Source organism: Nerophis ophidion, linkage group LG02 (assembly GCF_033978795.1).
Source record: "Nerophis ophidion isolate RoL-2023_Sa linkage group LG02, RoL_Noph_v1.0, whole genome shotgun sequence".
NCBI classification, from domain to species: Eukaryota; Metazoa; Chordata; class Actinopteri; order Syngnathiformes; family Syngnathidae; genus Nerophis; species Nerophis ophidion.
In genome coordinates this window covers 46,166,260-46,186,175 of record NC_084612.1, presented here as the reverse complement: position 1 = coordinate 46,186,175, position 19,916 = coordinate 46,166,260, and the positions used below count along the sequence as shown (strand labels likewise).

Here is a 19,916-nt window from a genome sequence, read left to right as displayed (position 1 = left end):
CAGAAAAGACAAGCTGAATTAGAGTTCAAGGGTTATTATTAATAAAACCTGAGGGAAAGGAGGGAGCTTGTAGTGCTTGGCTTTGCAGTCCAGGAGAGCACACTAAAGCTGGCAGGCTGAGGCTAACAGGCTGTGGATAGCAGGCCGTGGCAAGCAGGCTGAGGCAGGCACACACGGTAGGTAGGGAACTGAAGGCAGAGGAAAAAACAGGGGTAAGATGAGGAGCCAAAAACACAGAAATGGCAGGTTCGCAAGATTTTCAAAAGTGCTAAAATTCTAGGACAAACGGGCGAGAAGCGTTACCACATGTAGAAGGTGAAACGATCTGGCGATCGCGTCGAGTGAAGTCCAAACATTTGTAGGCTGCAGGTGAGTTGCTGGGATCAGCTGTGCCAGGCTGAGAGCTTGAGCCAAGCTTACGCGCAGAACACACCCACTCTCCCAAAGACACACAAAGACAAACAGACACAGACAGACAGACAGACTGTGACAATTTTTGCATTCTAATTTGTAATAATCAGTTTGTTCTAGGTGGCTAGCAATGCAACTAATGGGATTAATCTATTCTGCCTCTAAATCACTTTAAAATGCATTCAAAAACCATCTACAACACTTCCTTTATGTTATGTAACCTGCATTATAACCAGAGTTGAGCAACATTATTTTTGTAAGAGCTAACACTGTGGAACTCTTTTTAGACCATACTAATTAATCACCTTGAGACGGCATGCTATGGTATTAGTCATAAACTAGCTTCTACGTCAGCAGCTGAATGCTTTTGGAGTTAGTAATATACAACACAATCTTTACTGAGAAAAAAACATGAACAATCATATTACAGTATCTATTCATCCATCCATCCATTTTCTTCTGCCTATCCGAGGTTGGGTCGCGGGGGCAGCAGCCTAAGCAAATAAACCCAGACTTCCCTCTCCCCAGACACTCCATCCAGCTCTTCCTGGGGGATCCCGAGGCGTTTCCAGGCCAGCCGGGAGACATAGTCTTGTCTTCCCCGTGGCCTCCTACCGGTCGGAGGTGGGTGGAATCCTGACCAGATGCCCGAACCACCTCATCTCGCCCTTCTTGATGTGGAGAAGCAGTGGCTTTACTTTGAACTCCTTCCGGATGGCAGAGCTTCTCACCCAATATCTAAGGGAGAGACCCGCCACTCGGTGTAGTAAAATAATTTCTGCCACTTGTACCCGTGACCTTGTCCTTTCGGTCATAACCCAAAGCTCATGACAATTGGTGAGGATGGGAACGTAGATCGACCGGTAAATTGAGAGCTTTGCCTTCCGGCTCAGCTCCTTCTTCACCACAACAGATCGATACAGCGTCCGCATTACTGAAGACGCCACACCGATTTGCTTGTCGATCTCAGGATCCACTCTTCCCTTACTCGTGAACAAGACTCCGAGGTATTTGAATTCCTCCACTTGGGGCAAGATCTCCTCCTTAACCCGGAGAAGGCACTCCACCCTTTTACGGGCGAGAACCATGGACTCAGACTCTGAGGTGCTGATTCTCATCCCACTCGCTTCACACTCAGCTGCGAAACGGTCCAGTGAAAGCTGAAGATCCTGGCCAGATTAAAGTCGTTTTCCACGGCTTCCCCGAACTCCTCGAGTTTTTGCCTCCGCGACCGCTGAAGCCGCACACCGCTTGGCCTATGAGCCAAAATAACCCGACAGGACTCTTTCTTTCGTCAGCTTGACAGCATCCCTCACTGGCGGTTCTAGGATTACCGCCACGACAGGCACCAACTAACCAATCAGCCGCCTTGACAATAGTGGTGCGCAACATGGTCCACTCGGACTCAATGTCCAGCATCTCCCTTGTGTTCAAAGTTCTTCCGGAGGTGGGAATTGAAACTCTCTCTGACAGGAGACTCTGCTAGACGTTCCCACCAGACCCTCACAATGGGTTTGGCCCTGCCAGGTCTGTCCGGCATCTTCCCCCACCATCACAGCCAACTCAACACCAGGTGGTGATCTGTATAAAGCTCTTCCCCTCTCTTCACCCAAGTGTCCAAAACCAGAGGCTGCAAATCCGATGACACAACTACAAAGTCGATCATGGAACTGCAGCCTTGGGTGTCCTGGTGCCAAGTGCACATTTGGACACCCTTATGTTTGAAAATGGTGTTTGTTATGGACAATCTGTGATGAGCAGAAACGTCCAATAACAAAACACCACTCAGGTTCAGATCCGGACGGCCATTCTTCCCAATCACGGCTCCCCAGGTTTCCCTGTTGTTGCAAACCTGAATGTTATAGTCCCCCAATTGGACAATGGAATTACCCGTGGGAGCACTTTCCTGTACTTTAGTGTATTCAAAAAGGGTGGATACTCTGAACTGCTGTTTGGTGCGTAAGCACAAACAACAGTCAGGACCCGTCTCCCCACTTGAAGGTGGAGGGAAGCTACCCTCTCGTCCACTGGGTTGAACTCCTACGTGCAGGCTTTGAGCCGGGGGTAAACAAGAATTGCTACTCCAGCCCGTCGCCTCTCACTGCGTGTAGCGCCAGTGTGGAAGAGAGTCCAGCCCCTCTCGAGAGAACTGGTTCCAGAGCCCTTGCTGTGCATCGAAGTGAGTCCCACTGTTTCAAGCCGGAACTTCTCCACTTCGCACATTAGCTCAGGCTCGTGGAATGTCCCCCAGCGAGGTGACATTCCACGTCCTAAATGCTGGCTTATGTAGCCGAGGATTGGACCGCCTAGTGCCCTGCCTTTGGCTTCCGCCCAGCTCACATTGTACCCGACCTCTATGGCCCCTCCCATGAGTGTTGAGCCCATTGGAGGGGGGACCCACATTGTCTCTTCGGGCTGTGCCAGGCGAGGCCCATGGGGACAGGCTCGGCCACCAGGCGCTCGCCATCGTGCCCCTACTGCAGGCTTTGCTCCAGAGGGGGGCACCAGTGACCCACGTCCTTGCGAGGGAAAACTGAGTCTTGGTTTGTTTACTTCTATACAAGTATTCGAGCTGCTCTTTGTCTGATCCCTCACCTAAGACCTGTTAGACATAGCTCCTAGGATCATTGGGACACGCAAACTCCTCTACCACAATAAGGGGGCAGCTCAGAGAGGAGTAAATAATACTTTACGGTATCTGTAAAGTATTATTTCATTTTCTGTTTGTACACAGCTAGCCAGACAGTGTATGTTGTTGTAGTAACACGCATGACATGTACAGTAACATGATCAATATTATTGTGAGTCATTCCATGGACAGTGGTGTAACACAGGTGTCAAATCCGGAGACTATTAGGCTCTTGTTCTTTATTACGCTTTGAGCTCTCCACGCTCTTCCTAGTCATGTGACTGCCGCAGGGGAGACAGGTTGTGTTTCTGCTCGAGGTAGGTTTTTATTCTCGTTTTCACCCGAAATATTGTGCTGACGGGATTCTAAACTAAATGCCTATTTGTTAACTTTATACTTGATAATAAGCACGTTTAGTGCACTGACCAATATGTGTAGGTCATATTTATGCTGCTAATGGTTAGTGCATGTGCCTCACAATACAAAGGTCCTGAGTAGTCCTGAGTTCAACCCGCCTTCCGCCCGAATGCAGCTGAGATAGGCTCCAGCACCCCTGCCGACCCCAAAAGGGACAAGCGGTAGGAAATGGATGGATGGATGGTTATTTTAGCACTTTATTGCATATTGTGATTCTGACATGTATGTTGATTTATATTGTACAATATTGAGGAAAAACCGAGAACCTGTTCTTAATACTTTATAGTGCAATTAGTGCTATTTAATGAAGATATTTGATTTGTGTACACATTAATTTATAAGGATGGTCCTGGTTCGTACACAGGCCAGGCTTTTTTATTCATGGCGAGCTAAGGCAAAAAAAAGCATCTAGTCCAAGGATCGTTTTTTGGAAGATTCCAGCCAGGAACCCCACCACCTGTTCTGTCTGGGCTGGTAGGAGGCTCTTGAGCCAAACCTTTTGAGCCAACCCTTTACACATTTTCATCCTTAACTATGGACTGTACTGCTTTACTCTCTCCAAAACCTTTCTCCAAAACCTTTCTTATCTGAGCTGGGATTTAAACAAGATCCAGAAACACTGAATAATTGAATTGAAATTGTATATATGTATATAGTAAATGTGTTTTCTTCAAATTGCTGTCACGTTGAATGGCCATTCAACTCATTGTTGTGTATATAGCTGATGTCCATCACTAATTATTTAATACATGGTGCCAACCAAACTGCAATTCAAGCTCTGCCTTCTCTCTCTGAGTCGAAACTCTAGTCTTCTGTTCCTAGCCCATGACACCCCAATTACTTTACATTGATTTGTAGCACGTATGTTACAGTTGGGTAAGTACACAAATAATGTCGACATAACTTGGCTCCAAGCTCCACTTCTACAACATCGAAGTCACACCGACCTCATTCTCTTGGCTTCCGTCTACTCCAGGGTTCCAGCTTCTCTTCGTGCTGCTTCTATAAGCAGTAGTTCATCCTCTGTATGTTCAGCTTCAAAATACATGTCCACCTCTGGCATAGTCACTGGTGAAAAAACATTATGTGAGTTGTGTATTACAAATGCTATTTGTGCAGGAATTTTCCAGCCTGGCGCTGGTTAGTTCTATCTTAACTGACTCCTCATCCGGACTAACAGACACTGTAATTGCATGTGTCCACGCTTGCTCTTGTCTAGTTAGTCAAGTGTTACCAAAACAGTAATCTATGTTTCTAGACAGAATGATGGTGCCTTCCCGGTTAGGGTGAAGGCTGTCCCTCATCAGCAAGCTCGGTTTGCCCCAGAAAGAGGGACAATTATCAATAAACGTGAGTCCCTGTTTTCAACAAAAACTAAACGAGACTAAAGCAAGACTAATCTGCTATAACTCTCATCATTGCCTCTCGCAGGCAGGGGGCCAGAGACAAGTACTCAATGCCTGGACATCTTTCTAGTTCTAACTATGTTCCTGTTTGTAATCTCTGAATGTCTCATCCTAGTGTCATTGAAGCCAACGTCTACGACTATGTTTGCGTAGCTAGTGGTGTGATTAGCCTGTTGTATGTGTTTACCAGGCCTGAAACGAGTTAGCTGCCTAAGATTAGCTTCAATATCAGGTGCTCTGGCTTTGGGAATACACTTAATTGTGGCTGGTTTGCTAAGCTTTATGTTTTGGGTGATGGAGTCCCCTATGACTGAGGTGTGGTGCCTTGTAGACTGGGGTGTAAGACTAGCTGAAGGGCTAAATCTATTATGCGTCTCAACTGGTTCTACGTTGCTTATAGGCCGCTTAGGGTGCTATAAGATGGGCTAGTTAGCTCGGTACAGCTAATGCTAGCAGATGTGTCTGCGAAGTTATGAAATGACTCTGCTGTGACTGGTGGACACGGTGCTGGAGTAGAGCTAAGCTATCCATGAGTAAGATGCACAAAAAACAAGAAGCCATACTTACTTCTTTCTTTCTTTCACTGAGTCAAGTTTTTTTTGCCTTTGGAGCACAGTAGATTCAGACTGTAACTAGTTTAGCTTTGCTAGCTTAGTAACTAGTTAGCCGAAAGTGAGGCACTGAAACAGAGAGTATAGGTTTGATAAGACTGTCAAATATGTTGGAGAAGGAATAACGAAAGCTGTAAATCAATTAGAAGCACACAGACAGAAAGTTAGCACTTAGCTTTTGAGCGGCGAAACAGCGAGAGCGATCAGACTTAGAAGGCTACATTGGTAACTCTCATTAGCCACATTTTGCAAGCGTTTTTTTTAAACAGTTTTTAGAATCCCTAAAATAAAAACATGTTTGCTCTTGTTTCTCATGATTGTGAATGATAGGCAAAATTCCAAACACCAGTGCAGTTCCCCTTTAAGTGGCTAATTAATTAAAGCAAATTTAAATGATGCGTTTTGGTGTCATTTAATGACATTTGTTTTGTCACAAAGAATATGTGTTACTAACATAAATTATTTGGGATAAAAAACTTCTTGAAGTAGGCATATTTTGCAACTTGAGCACAGCAGTGCAGCCTCGATCCTGTCATGCACCTTCAGTACTAAATATCAATGTACAAACGTAAGTGCACTGAACGACTGCTTCTACAACTCCCATAAAAAATGGTAGATGTGTGGAACCATAGCAAAACACCAAAGTTATGAGCATGATAACATAAATGTGCAGTAAATGAGTCTGCCTATTATTTGGTACACGCAAAATCCTCATTTAAATAAGGCGTTATGCACCACTTTTTAGTTGTAGTCTTAGTAAATCCAACACAACATGCAAACTAAAAGTACAGTTCACATTATTTTAAAGATTGCACATGCTGATTAGCATGTGGTGTTTTGGATCTGAGTAAATCAGGCTCATATTGTATATACTCAGCTCTACAACCAACTTTAAGATGAAACAAAATAGCAAAAATTCAATTTGCTGACTCCCCACCTGAAAATGTTTTAATCTGACTTAGCTTTGACCCTGATCCACTGAAGCGGCATACTTTTTGGACCATCACAATCGGTGGCAGCGTGATGTGGGCATCCATCTACGCCATCAACCAGTCCCAGGTGCAGCGCTACATTTCCTGCAAGACATTGGGCCATGCAAAGATGTGAGCATTCCTGCACGTACATCCTCACCATTATGCAACATCGTTGTGACAGCTAGCTTATTGCGCCCAGGTCTTTGTATGTAAACATGGTGGGTTTGTGGGTGACTGTGAGCCTCGCTGTGTTTGCCGGTCTCACCATGTTCTCCATTTACAAGAAGTGTGACCCGTTCACCAATGGTGACATTGACACCACTGACCAGGTAACCAGTCAAATGTCACCTGTGAAGCGTGTGTTAACTGCTTTGTCTTAATAAAAACAGTTGCTGCCTTACCTTGTCATGGACATCTTGGCAGACTACCCAGGAATCCCTGGCTTGTTTGTGGCTGCTGCATACAGCGGAACCCTGAGGTGAGTACACATTATGCACACCTGCACAACCAAACATAACAGCTGGGTTTAGGCTTTAATTCGTACTGTCAGAGAGAACGATCCAGCATGTTTACTTTTGCGGGAGTGGTTCATTCCCTCTCACTAAGTCAGTTCCTAAGAAATATGACTAACTTCCACATGGGTTCTTCAGCACAGTGTCTTCCAGCATCAATGCCCTTGTTGCTGTCACTGTGGAAGACTTCATCCGTCCCATATGCAAGAACCTGACACAGAAGCAGATGACTTGGTTGAACATGGGCCTGAGTAAGTCTTATCTAACCCTTTTCACAAATACAACAGAAATCACATGCTTTGCTCTGTACAAACATGTCTAAATTGTTTGGAGAACAGCCATAAGAAGCACAACATAAAGGCAACAGTAGAGTGTGAGATCAGTTGTGTTGAAAAGTGCCTTGGCTACCTGAAACAACAAAAGGATGTTAAAATGTGAGTGAAACGTAGCAGGCTGTCACAAAGTGATAAGTGTTCACAATTTCATCTCTGGAAGCTTCTGTGCGTAAACTAGCACAAGGTGAACAATGTGTGGAGAGATGACAGCTCTTACACAAGTTGATGTACAGCATGTATATGTCGGTCATCCTCTTTTTAAAACAGGCCTGGGCAATTATTTTCACTCGGGGGCCCACATTTAGAGAATAAAATGTGTCTGGGGGCCGTATATCTGATTTTTCGGGAACACTAATACAAAACCTCACAATAATGTCTGAATGAATGCTAAAACGTTATGAAAGACCACCTTAAAAATGGAATGGAATTTTACATTTTTTTTACTGAATGAGACACCCAGAATGTACTGTACATGAATGTGGGTTTTACAAAATAATGTGAAGGATAAACGCGCTATATAAATATAATTCACTTCACTAAAACACTGAATATTGACAACATGTCTCCATCCACATATTGTCGCAAACTCGCATGGCTGCCATTGTAGTGACCCCATGCTGCAGGAACCAGGAGAGTGAGGATCAGGTAAGATGATTTAATTCAAAGCAGACAAAGCAGTCTTGCATGTAACAGTTCTCAAAACATAAGTCAATCCTCAAGCACTGAGGAGCGCGCAAGACAGGCATAAATTGAAACATGCTGATTGGCAGCAGGTGTGGACTAGCTGCCAATTAACAGCAGGTGAGGGGAAAACAGCGCTCAGCGGGACACGCAGGAAATAGAACCAAAATAAGAGAACTTATAGGAAATAAACACAAAACAAGGAAGCACAAACAGAAATCAAGTGACAGATCGTCACACATATTTTACAATCAACAAAAATGCAACAAACACAACAAAATATGAACACGAAGTGTAACAAACCCAGCTTACTATCTGATATATCACTAAGCTTTAGAACTTTGTTGTAAAAATCTCCTTCCACCTCTGTCCCTGACACCCACAATTTACTCTGGAAACACTCTGTGGAAACACTGCTTGGTGCCTCGGCTGAGCTGCTGTGACTTAGATCAGTGGTCCCCAACCTTTTTGTAGCTGCGGACCGGTCAACGCTTGATAATGTGTCCCGCGACCCGGTGGGGGGGTTCTTTTTTTTTTTTTTGTCAGGAAAAGAGAGTTTTTTTGGGTTGGTGCACTAATTGTAAGTGTATCTTCACTAATTGTAAGTTTATCTTGTGTTTTTTATATTGATTTAATACATTTGTTTTTAAATAAAATCCTTTTTTTTTTATTTTCTTTGTCATGAAAAAGAGAGGTTTTTGTCATGAAAAATTTATGTTTTTTGGGTTGGTACACTAATTGTAAGTGTATCGTGTGTTTTTCATGTTGATTTAATTAAAAAATAAATGAATAAATAAATAAATAAATAGAAAAAAATAAATGATAATAAACATTTATAAAAAATTATTCTGCGGCCCCGTACCAATCGAGCCGCGGCTCGGCCCCGTGGTTGGGGACCACTGACTTAGCTCACCAAAGTAACTCATTAGCTGACCATAGAAACTCATTAGATGACCATAATACCTAATTAGATTACTATAGTAACTAATTAGATTACCATAATAACTGTGGAAACACTGCTTGGGGCCTCGTCTGAGCTGCTGTGACTTAGATGACCAAAGTAACTAATTAGATTACCATAGTAGCTAATTATATTACCATAGTAACTAATTAGATGACCATAGTTACTAATTAGATGAACATAGTGACTACCGTATTACCTTGAATTCCCGCTGGGGCGCTAATTAATTTAAAACCTCTTCTCACTACGGCGCTTACCAAATTTAAGTGTGATGTAAGTATACCATCATGAAAAACACATTTATTAAAAAAAACCTTTATTATGGTCTTACCTTTACTTATAAATGAAGTCCATGCGCAGCTCCTTCTGATCAAAAGCATCGATAACTTGTTTATAGAAGTCTTCCTTATCTTTCTTCAGTTTTCAAAGTCTCCCTGTCTCGATGGAGATCTTCCTTTATTACCTCCTGCTTCGATTGAAAGTCCAGTTTAGAAAACGGTTTTATTTTAGATATTATATCCTCCATGTTAAAAGTGCAAGCGAGAGGATAAACTAAACGACCGCTGTTCACTCTTGCTGCTTGTTGTCACTTCTTCTGCAGCCGAGTAGTCGCAAAAAGGATCACTAGCGTCCTCTACCACCAGGAGGCGGGAGTCATTTAATGACTCATATTTGACACACGCAGCTATGGTATATTATTAAAATATAGCTGCTTACTGTTCTTTTTAGCATATTCAATATGGTAAGAGTTATTCAAAAAACTATAACATATAGATCGTGCTATACGTTTACCAAACCATCTGTCACTCCTAATCGATAAATCCTCCCTCAATGTCGCTTCTAAACAACTCTGCCAACTCCAAAGGTATGCGCCGCTTCCTCTTGTCGTTTTCTGCTGCATATTTCACTACGTACAGCTTGTAATCTGCAGTACATGATTTCCTTTTCGGTGCCATTTTTGTTCAGCCCTTCTCAGTTTTTATAAGTTACCGCCAACGATGAAATGATCCGTCTTAATAGCTACAGCAGTAGCATATAGCATATGGCAGTTAGCATTCCATGACCCACAATGCAGTTCTGCCATGACCCTCCCCCGCCAAATTCTTATCGGTTGACGTGTGTGCGACGATTGCTGACATTTTCTTTGTCTCTTCCGCGAATGAGATGAATAATATTGATTAATATTTTACGGTAATGTGTTAATAATCTCACACATAAGTCGCTCCGGAGTATATGTCGCACCCCCAGCCAAACTATGAAAAAAACTGCGACTTATAGTCCGAAAAATATGGTGTGTGTGTATATATATATATATATACAATATATTTATAATTTTTCTTTTTAATATATAGACAGTATTTCCTTGAACTGCCGCCAGGGCGCTAATCAATTTAAAACCCCTTCTCACTCCTGCGCTTACCAAAGGCATGCGGTAAAAGTAAGCATGCACTAATTATTTTAAAACCTCTTCTCACTCCGGCACTTACCAAAGGTATGCAGTAAAAATTTGATTGTGATGTAAGCTTGGACCTTAAATCATAATGAATAGCTCTTAATCTTCTTCCCTTTATGCCATTTCAAATTACCGGTACTGAAATCAGCCTCCTCCATTTTGAAAATGATGACAGGGGAAGTGTCACACGTGACGTCACAAATTTGACCAGGCGGTAATACTAAGCATGCGCTAATTATTTTGGGAAGCGAGTTTGTCCCCGCAGTAATTCAAGGCAGGCGCATACTATATGCCCTGCGGCAATTCAAGGAGATACGGTATATATATGTGTGTGTATGTGTATATATATATATATATATATATATATATATATATATATATATATATATATATATATATATATATATACATATATATATATGTACATACATATATATGTATATATACATATATATGTATATATACATAGTGTATTTATATATGTATATATTTATATATATACAGTATGTAGTTGTGATCGGCTTCACGGTGGCAGAGGGGTTAGTGCGTCTGCCTCACAATACGAAGGTCCTGCAGTCCTGGGTTCAAATCCAGGCTCGGGATCTTTCCGTGTGGAGTTTGCATGTCCTCCCCGTGAATGCGTGGGTTCCCTCCGGGTACTCCGGCTTCCTCCCACCTCCAAACACATGCACCTGGGGATAGGTTGATTGGCAACACTAAATTGGCCCTAGTGTGTGAATGTGAGTGTGAATGTTGTCTGTCTATCTGTGTTGGCCCTGCGATGAGGTGGCGACTTGTCCAGGGTGTACCCCGCCTTCTGCCGGATTGTAGCTGAGATAGACGCCAGCGCCCCCCGCGACCCCAAAAGGGAATAAGCGGTAGAAAATGGATGGATGGATGGATGGACAGTTGTGATCAAAATTATTCAACCCCCACACAATTTTGGTTTTAACAAGTTGGACATTTATTCCGTAATTTGTTTATAGTCATATCAAATAAAGATGCATTAAATAGACAAATGCAACTTGAATTACAACATTATATTTTGTAACATACCAAACAGTGTTATTTCTCTTAATATCTCATTGACAAAATTATTCAACTCCTATAAGATCATAACTCTTAAGAACAGAATTTGAATAAGGTCTTTTCAATCAGGTGTTGAAAACACCTGTAGATGTGATTAGAACCATAACCAGCAACAATTAAACTGATTGAAAAAGAGTATGACGCTCAGGTTTTTGTAGATGGTCAAGTGTATTTGCAACAAGGTGAAGTCCAGGGAGTGGTCAAAGAAGTCAAGAGAGGAGATAATTCCTCTTCATAAGAAAGGATATGGATATAAGAAAATAGCAAAGACATTACACATTCCAAGAGACACAGTTGGGAGCATAATTCGCAAGTTTAATGCTAAAGGCACAGTGGAAACACCACCTGGGCGTGGTAGAAAGAGGATGCTGTGTGCGTACAGTGGTGAAAAACCCCCGGGTAACAGCTGAGGAACTACAAGAGGACATTGCAGAGGGGGGAACCCAGATTTCGTCCCAGAAGATAAGGCGTGCACTGCGAGATGAAGGCCTCCATGCCAGAACTCCCAGGCGCACCCAACTTCTGACTAACAGGCACAAGTAAAATAGACTGCAGTATGTCAAAAATCATCTGGACAAACCCCAAAGGTTTTGGGAAACTGTTCTATGGCGTGATGAGACAAAACTGGAACTCTTTGGGCCTATGAATCAACGTTATGTCTGGAGGAGAAAAAATGAAGCTTACAAAGAGAAGAACACCTTTCCTACTGTTAAGCATGGTGGGGGATCAATCATGCTCTGGGGCTGTTTCTCTGCCTCAGGTACCGGGTATCTCCAGCGCGTTCAAGGCATTATGAATTCTATTTCCTACCAGGATATATTAGCTGCAAATGTCATGAAGTCAGTGACGAAGCTGAGGCTTAGGAGACGTTGGACCTTTCAACAGGACAACGATCCCAAGCATTCCTCCAAATCAACATCAGAGTGGTTACATAAGAAGGGCTGGAAGACTATGGAGTGGCCTTCACAGTCGCCAGACCTAAATCCTATAGAAAACCTGTGGTGAGACTTGAAGAAGGCAGTTGCAGCACGCAAGTCCAAGAATATGAATGAACTGGAGGCCTTTGCCCAAGAGGAATGGGCTAAAATACCTGTAGATGGTTGCAAGAAGCTTGTGTCTGGTTATGTATCACGTTTGAAGGATGTAATTACTGCCAAAGCGTGTTCTACTAAGTACTAAAGATGCATGTAACTAGGGGGTTGAATCATTTTGTCAATGAGATATTAAGAAAAATGTCCTTTTTTGGTATTTTGTAAAATACAGTGTTACAATTTAAGTTGCATTTGTCTATTTGACACATCTTTATTTGATATGACTATAAACAAAATACGGAATAAATGTCCAACTTGCTAAAACACCAAAATTGTGTGGGGGTTGAATAATTTTGATCACAACTGTATATATATATATATATATATATATATATATATATATACCGTATTTCCTTGAATTGTCGCAGGGCATATAGTATGCGCCTGCCTTAACCATGGCGCAGTGGAAGAGTGGCCACGCACAGCCCGAGGGTCCCTGGTTCAATCCCCACTTAGTACCAACCTCGTCACGTCCGTTGTGTCCTGAGCAACAAACTTCACCCTTGCTCCTGATGGGTGCTGGTTAGTGCCTTGCATGGCAGCTCCCTCCATCAGTGTGTGAATGTGTGTGTGAATGGGTAAATGTGGAAGTAGTGTCAAAGAGCTTTGAGTACCTTGAAGGTAGAAAAGCGCTATACAAGTACAACCCATTTATCATTTAAAATACAGTGCATCCACAAAGTTCGGTGAGCAGGTTGTGTTATGTGTGTTGACTTTTTGTTTTGATTGCAATTAATTTGTGCCATGTAAAGGTAGTTTGGATCGGGTCATATAAGAAATCTGTGCTAAGCAGGCTTCACGCTACATTTCATGGTCATTAACCTGATTTACTGGGGTTGTCTAAGAGATGGAGGCCCAATTGCAGCATTTGGACACGTGTATTGTTAAAATAAAGTTGGAGGCACCCCACGGGCCAGAACCCTTAATACACCGGCAACGTCTCACGGATTAAACTGAAGACGTCGGCGGGCCGCACTTAGCCCGCTGGCTAAACCCTTTTAGAATACCATATCATCCACATACTTGCCTCATAAAACGGTTCCCTAACAAAAACTACAGTGTACACAGAGTCTGACCCATGTAAAGAAAGCTGTTTTCCTACAAAGGTGTATTCTTTGGCGCCATTTGCATCGGGATGGCTGGCGTGGCTTCAATGTTGGGAAGTATCCTGCAGGTAACGCTGACATGCCTTAACACGGACTCTTCAAAGCACACATGTCCTGACACTTTCCTGTGTGCAGGCAGCTCTCTCTATATTTGGCATGGTCAGCGGACCTCTTCTTGGTCTTTATCTGTTAGGGATGCTGTTCCGCACATCCAACTCCATGGTGAGTATGAAGTATGCATGGACACTGAGCTGACAACCTGACAACCTGTTGACTCTGCAGGGAGGCCTGGCAGGAATGGTACTGGGCCTGGTGTTGACCCTGTGGGTGGGGATCGGCGGTCAGATTTACCCGGCAACCAGTGCCAAGACAAACCCTCTGCCAGTCAGCACTGTGGGATGCAACAGCACACACCTGTACAACACCACCACAACAGCTCCCTGGACCAGTCCACTGACCATGTCACCTGAGTGAGTACTAAGTACTGAACCAATTCAATAACCATGCCACCTGAGTGATTACAAAGTACCAAGTACTGGACTAGTCACAGGTCTAGTAACTATGCCACCTGAGTGAGTACTAAGTACTGGACCAGTCCAGTGAACATGCCACCTGAGTGAGTACTAAGTACCAAGTACTGGACCAGTACAGTAACCATGCCACCTTAGTGAGTAATATGTACTAAGTACTGGACCTGTCCAGTGACCATGCCACCTGAGTGAGTCCTAGAAATCATGCAGGTTTTTTGTTTTTTTCCAACAGCCTTAAAGGGGAACTAGACTTTTAGGGTCAATTTTGCCAATAGTTCACAATCCTTATGTCAGACAGGAAGACTGATATATTGATTTTAATGCATTCTAACTCATAAATACATGTAAATAAAAGTCATCTTACAGTGGAGCTAATGGTAGCCCTCAAATAACTATCCAAAAACACCAACAATACTCCATTTAGATTCCCTGACTGGAATACTAACCAAGTATTAGTCATTTTGGTTTTAAAGCGCAAAAGCAAACAAACTAGTTTTAGCGGCACAGTGGTCAGAGGGCGCTAATTAGCTTGTGTGTTGACATCATAGGCCTTGTAAAAGTTTATTCTTCATCATCAATCATGCCTCTCACCTGGATAGTAGAAGGATAAGGATATAATCTGATCAATTGGTCAAATTTGGCATGCAATTTAGGGCCGGAAATTTGCGAGAACGACACAAAAAGAATCTTGTTCTGTGCTTGGTTCCTACCCCCGTTTTTTCTTTGTGAGGATTATGAGTGATTCTTCATCTAAACGAGAGTATATCAACATGCTCAAAGTCAGTATCCCAGTGACAGCAGACATTGTACAGTAAGAGATGTTTTATTACGTTTGTTGTCTCTAATGAAGTCTTCAGTGAGTAGAAATCAGTGATGTGGTCAAGGAAAAAGTAAATGTGATGCATTTTTGAAACTATTACATCGCCTAATGCATAAAATGAGCAAAATACATAAATTATATGTTACTACATGACGTATATACTTACATCATGTATATATTACATGTTATTATGAATGTGACTACATGACATATATACTTACATCATGTATATATTACATGTTATTATGAATGTGACTACATGACATATATACTTACATCATGTATATATTACATGTTATTATGAATATTACTACATGACATATATACTTACATCATGTATAAATTACATATTATTATGAATGTTACTACTTGACATATATACCGGTACTTGCATTATGTATATATTACATGTTATTATGAATGTTACTACATGATATATATACCGGTACTTACATCATGTATATATTACATGTTATTATGAATGTTACTACATGACATATATACTTACATCATGTATATATTACATGTTATTATGAATATTACGACATGACATATATACCGGTACTTGCATTATGTATATATTACATGTTATTTTGAAAGTTACTACATGATATATATACCGAAACTTACATCATGTATATATTACATGTTATTATGAATGTTACTACATGACATATATACTTACATCATGTATATATTTCATGTTATTATGAATGTTACTACATGACATATACAGTGTATACTTACATCATGTATATATTACATGTTATTATGAATGTTACATTATATATATATACACTTACATCATGTATTACATTGTATTATGAATGTTACATTACATATATACTTACATCATGTATATATTACATGTTATTATAAATGTTACTACATTACATATACCCTTACAGCGTGTATATAAACCTTAATGGAGGTTTTCGGATGTTTTTTAGAGCACTTTACAGGCGGAATAGAACAACTTCCATAGGATCCATTGTTAGCTGACTCATAGTCGTTTTTATTTACGAATTAGAATGTATAAAAAAAGAAAAGCATGTTTTTGTCCTACATAGGGATTGTGAATTATTTAAAGAAACACACTAATGGTGGGTGATTAAGGAGGATATCCTGTGTGTTTAACAGTGTTAGGCCTCCATTAGCAGACTCCTGGTACTCTCTGTCCTACCTCTACATCTCTTTGTTGGGCACGCTGACCACAGTTGTGAGTGGCCTCTTGGTGAGCATGATCACAGGTAAGAACTACCCATGGTCACAAAACCTTACACAGCATTACAGAAGACAACATTAAATCACACTTTCGAGGTTTTTAGGTGGCTGCAAGCAAGAAAAGCTGAACCCTGATCTCTTTGTGAGGAAAAGTGACTTACTGTGTTTTGGCTGCAACAGAAAATCCCAGGTAGAGATCACAGAATCTATTTTTGTATTACAAACCCCATTTCCATATGAGTTGGAAAATTGAGTTAGATGTAAATATAAATGGAATACAATGATTTGCAAATCATTTTCAACCCATATTCAGTTGAATATGCTACAAAGACAACATATTTGATGTTAAAACTGATAAACATTTTTTTTTGCTAATAATCATTAACTTTAGAATTTGATGCCAGCAACGCGTGATAAAGAGGTTGGGAAAGGTGGCAATAAATACTGATAAAGTTGAGGAATGCTCATCAAACACTTATTTAGAACATCCCACAGGTGTGCAGGCTAATTGGGAACAGATGGGTGCTATGATTGGGTATAAAAGCACCTTCCATGAAATGCTAAGTAATTCACAAACAAGGATAGGGTGAGAGTCACCAAATTGTAAGCAAATTGTGGAACAGTTTAAGAACAACATTTCCCAACGAGCTATTGGAAGGAATTTAGGGATTTTACCATCTACGTCCATAAAATCATCAAAAGGTTCAGAGAATCTGGAGATATCACTGCACGTAAGCCATGATATTACGGACCTTTGATACCTCAGGCGGTAATGCATCAAAAACCAACATCAGTGTGTAAAGGATATCACTACATGGGCTCAGGGACACTTCATAAAACCACTGTCAGTAACTACAGTTGGTCGCTACATCTGTAAGTACAAGTTAAAACTCTACTGTGCAAAGCCAAAGCCATTTATCAACAACACCCAGGAACGCCGCCGGCTTCACTGGGCCTGAGCTCATCTAAGATGGACTGATGCAAAGTGGAAAAGTGTTCTGTGGTCTGACAAGTCCACATTTCAAATTATATTTGGAAACTGAGGATGTGGTGTCCTACGGAACAAAGATGAAAATAATCATCCGGATTGTTATAGGTGCAAAGTTCAAAAGCCAGCATCTGTGATGGTATGGGGGTGCACAAGTGTCCAAGGCATGGTTAACTTACACATCTATGAAAGCAACATTAATGCTGAATAGTCCATACAGGTTTTGGAGCAACATATGTTGTCATCCAAGCAACGTTATCATGGACACCCCTGCTTATTTCAGCAAAAAAAATGCCAAGCCACGTGTTACAACAGCGTGGCTTCGTAGTAAAAGAGTGGGGGTACTTTCCTGGCTCGCCTGCGGTCCAGACATGTCTCCCATCAAAAATGTGTGGCGCATTATGAAGCGTAAAATACGACAACGGAGACCCCGGACTGTTGAACGACTAAAGCTCTATATATACAAGAATGGGAAATAATTCCACTTTCAAAGCTTCAACAATTAGTTTTCCCAGTTCCCAAAAGTTTATTGAGTGTTGTTAAAAGAAAAGGTGATGTAACACAGTGGTGAACATGCCCTTTCCCAACTACTTTGGTATGTGTTGCAGCCATGAAATTCTAAGTAAATTATTTGCAAAAAAAGTTTAGGAGTTTGAACATCAAATATATTGTCTTCGTAGTGCATTCAATTGAATATGGGTTGAAAAGGATTTGCAAATCATTGTATTCCGTTTATATTTACATTTAACACAATTTCCCAACTCATATGGAAACAGGGTTTGTACAATTATTTAAAAAAAATGAAGGTGTGGCTGACTTAAATGTCCATCCACTACAGGCATCAGGGGAAAAAGTCAAGCATTTCCCACACTTTCAAACGCGAGCCGACAAGTCAGGACTTGCACACCCTGAGCTGACGAGAGAGGACGTTGAGAAAGTGACCAAACTTTAGGGTCAGATCATCACATTGCACCTCTGAGATGTATTCATCACACATAGCAAGATGGCCCCTGCTGCTGGATCTGTCTTTAAACACATGTTCCAAGCCTTTGATGGGTTTGTATTCAAATGAAATGTAATATTACTGTGGACTTCAGCAGAGTCAAATTCCTGTGAAGAATCTACTCACTCACCACTAGATGTCACCAGACGGTATGTCAATGGACTAAAGAGCAGTGGTCGCCAACTACCAGGACAAGAGAAACATGAAATCATTTATAAAGGACTGCATTGACTTTGGCCTGTGCCAATAGACACACCATAAGCTTGTTTATAGATGTACAATAAACTTTTTATGGGGAGTTGTTATAACTTTGACATGGCACAATGCATATTAGCCAACATACCAAATATAAATGTGACAGATTGTTGCCAAAGGCTGATTTCCATCTGCATCTCATTGCAAAGAAACAAGCTCCCACTAATTCAGTGTTATAGTGAGTTGTATCTCTCATGCACTTATGTCTGCTGTTTTTATGTGGCACAAGTGGAAAACCGGTCCCTGAAGAGAATGCCGACATTAAACCGGTCCGTGGTGCACCACTGTATGGACAACACTGGCACCATGTTTTGTTCGATTACAACTGCATTTTAAAGTCATATTTCCTTTTCTACGCACTCTGTCAGCGAACTGCCCTCTAAATAAATATTATGCATTAAAGATATATTGATATATACTAGCCCACATATTCGGTCATCTCCAAGGTTTCTCATAGTCATTCACATCGACGTCCCACTGGGGTGAGTTTTTCCTTGGCCTTATGTGGGCTCTGTACCGCAAATGTAGTTGTGGCTTGTGCATCCCTTTAGACACTTTTGATTTAGGGCTATATAAATAAACTTTGATTGATTGATATACAGTTGGGCAAAAAAGTATTTAGTCAGCCACCGATTGTGCATGTTCTCCCACTTAAAATAATGACAGAGGTCTGTAATTTTCATCATAGGTACACTTTAACTGTGAGAGACAGAATGTGAAAAAAAAATCCAGGAATTCAAATTGTAGGAATTTTAAAGAATTTATTTGTAAATTATGGTGGAAAATAAGTATTTGGTCAACCATTCAAAGCTCTCATTGATGGAAGGTTTTGGCTCAAAATATCACGATACATGGCCCCATTCATTCTTTCCTTTTCATTGATCAATCGTCCTGTCCCCTTAGCAGAAAAACAGCCCCAAAGCATGATGTTTGCACCCCCATGCATCACAGTAGGTGTGGTGTTCTTTGGATGCAACTCAGTATTGTTCTTCCTCCAAACACGACGAGTTGAGTTTATACCAAAAAGTTCTATTTTGGTTTCATCTGACCACATGACATTCCCTCAAACCTCTGCTGTATCATCCATGTATCCATTTTGGTATGAACTCAACTCGTCGTGTTTGGAGGAAGAAGAAGACTGAGTTGTATCCCCAAAACACCATATCTACTGTGAAGCATGGGGGTGAAAAAATCATGCTATGGGGCTGTTTTTCTGCTAAGGGTACAGGACGATTGATCCGTGTTGAGGAAAGAATGAATGGGGCCATGTATCGTGAAATTTTGAGCCAAAATCTCCTTCCATCAGTGAGAGCTTTGAATGGTTGACCAAATACTTATTTTCCACCATAATTTACAAATACATTCTTTAAAATTCCTACAATGTGAATTCCTGGATTTTTTTTTCACATTCTGTCTCTCA

General features: G+C 41.3%; 1 protein-coding gene and 1 long non-coding RNA gene across 2 annotated transcripts; one reads left to right on the top strand and one right to left on the bottom strand.

The window, feature by feature from the left end:
- Positions 1–18: 18 nt before the first annotated feature.
- On the bottom strand, positions 19–1,952 carry LOC133534952 (uncharacterized). The gene is made up of 2 exons (XR_009802105.1): positions 304–1,952; positions 19–188 (listed from the first exon to the last, which is right to left on the bottom strand). It is a non-coding gene; the product is annotated as an uncharacterized LOC133534952 (long non-coding RNA).
- Positions 148–18,886, top strand: LOC133534946 (sodium-coupled monocarboxylate transporter 1-like). Its single transcript, XM_061874288.1, has 11 exons — positions 148–369; positions 6,437–6,577; positions 6,648–6,777; positions 6,838–6,926; positions 7,099–7,211; positions 13,677–13,744; positions 13,812–13,898; positions 13,959–14,146; positions 16,167–16,276; positions 16,355–16,440; positions 18,077–18,886. The coding sequence occupies exons 2-11, from the start codon at positions 6,498–6,500 to the stop codon at positions 18,188–18,190; spliced, it is 1,065 nt and encodes a 354-aa protein (XP_061730272.1). The 5' UTR covers positions 148–369; positions 6,437–6,497; the 3' UTR covers positions 18,191–18,886.
- The last annotated feature ends 1,030 nt before the right edge of the window (positions 18,887–19,916 follow it).

Excerpts from the sequence above, each read along its gene's own strand:
- LOC133534946 (XM_061874288.1), top strand. The coding sequence starts at position 6,498 with ATGTGGGCATCCATCTACGCCATCAACCAGTCCCAGGTGCAGCGCTAC. Across the intron at positions 13,745-13,811 it reads TGTTGGGAAGTATCCTGCAG|GCAGCTCTCTCTATATTTGG; the intron begins GTAACGCTGACA and ends TCCTGTGTGCAG. Across the intron at positions 14,147-16,166 it reads CCACTGACCATGTCACCTGA|TGTTAGGCCTCCATTAGCAG; the intron begins GTGAGTACTAAG and ends TGTGTTTAACAG.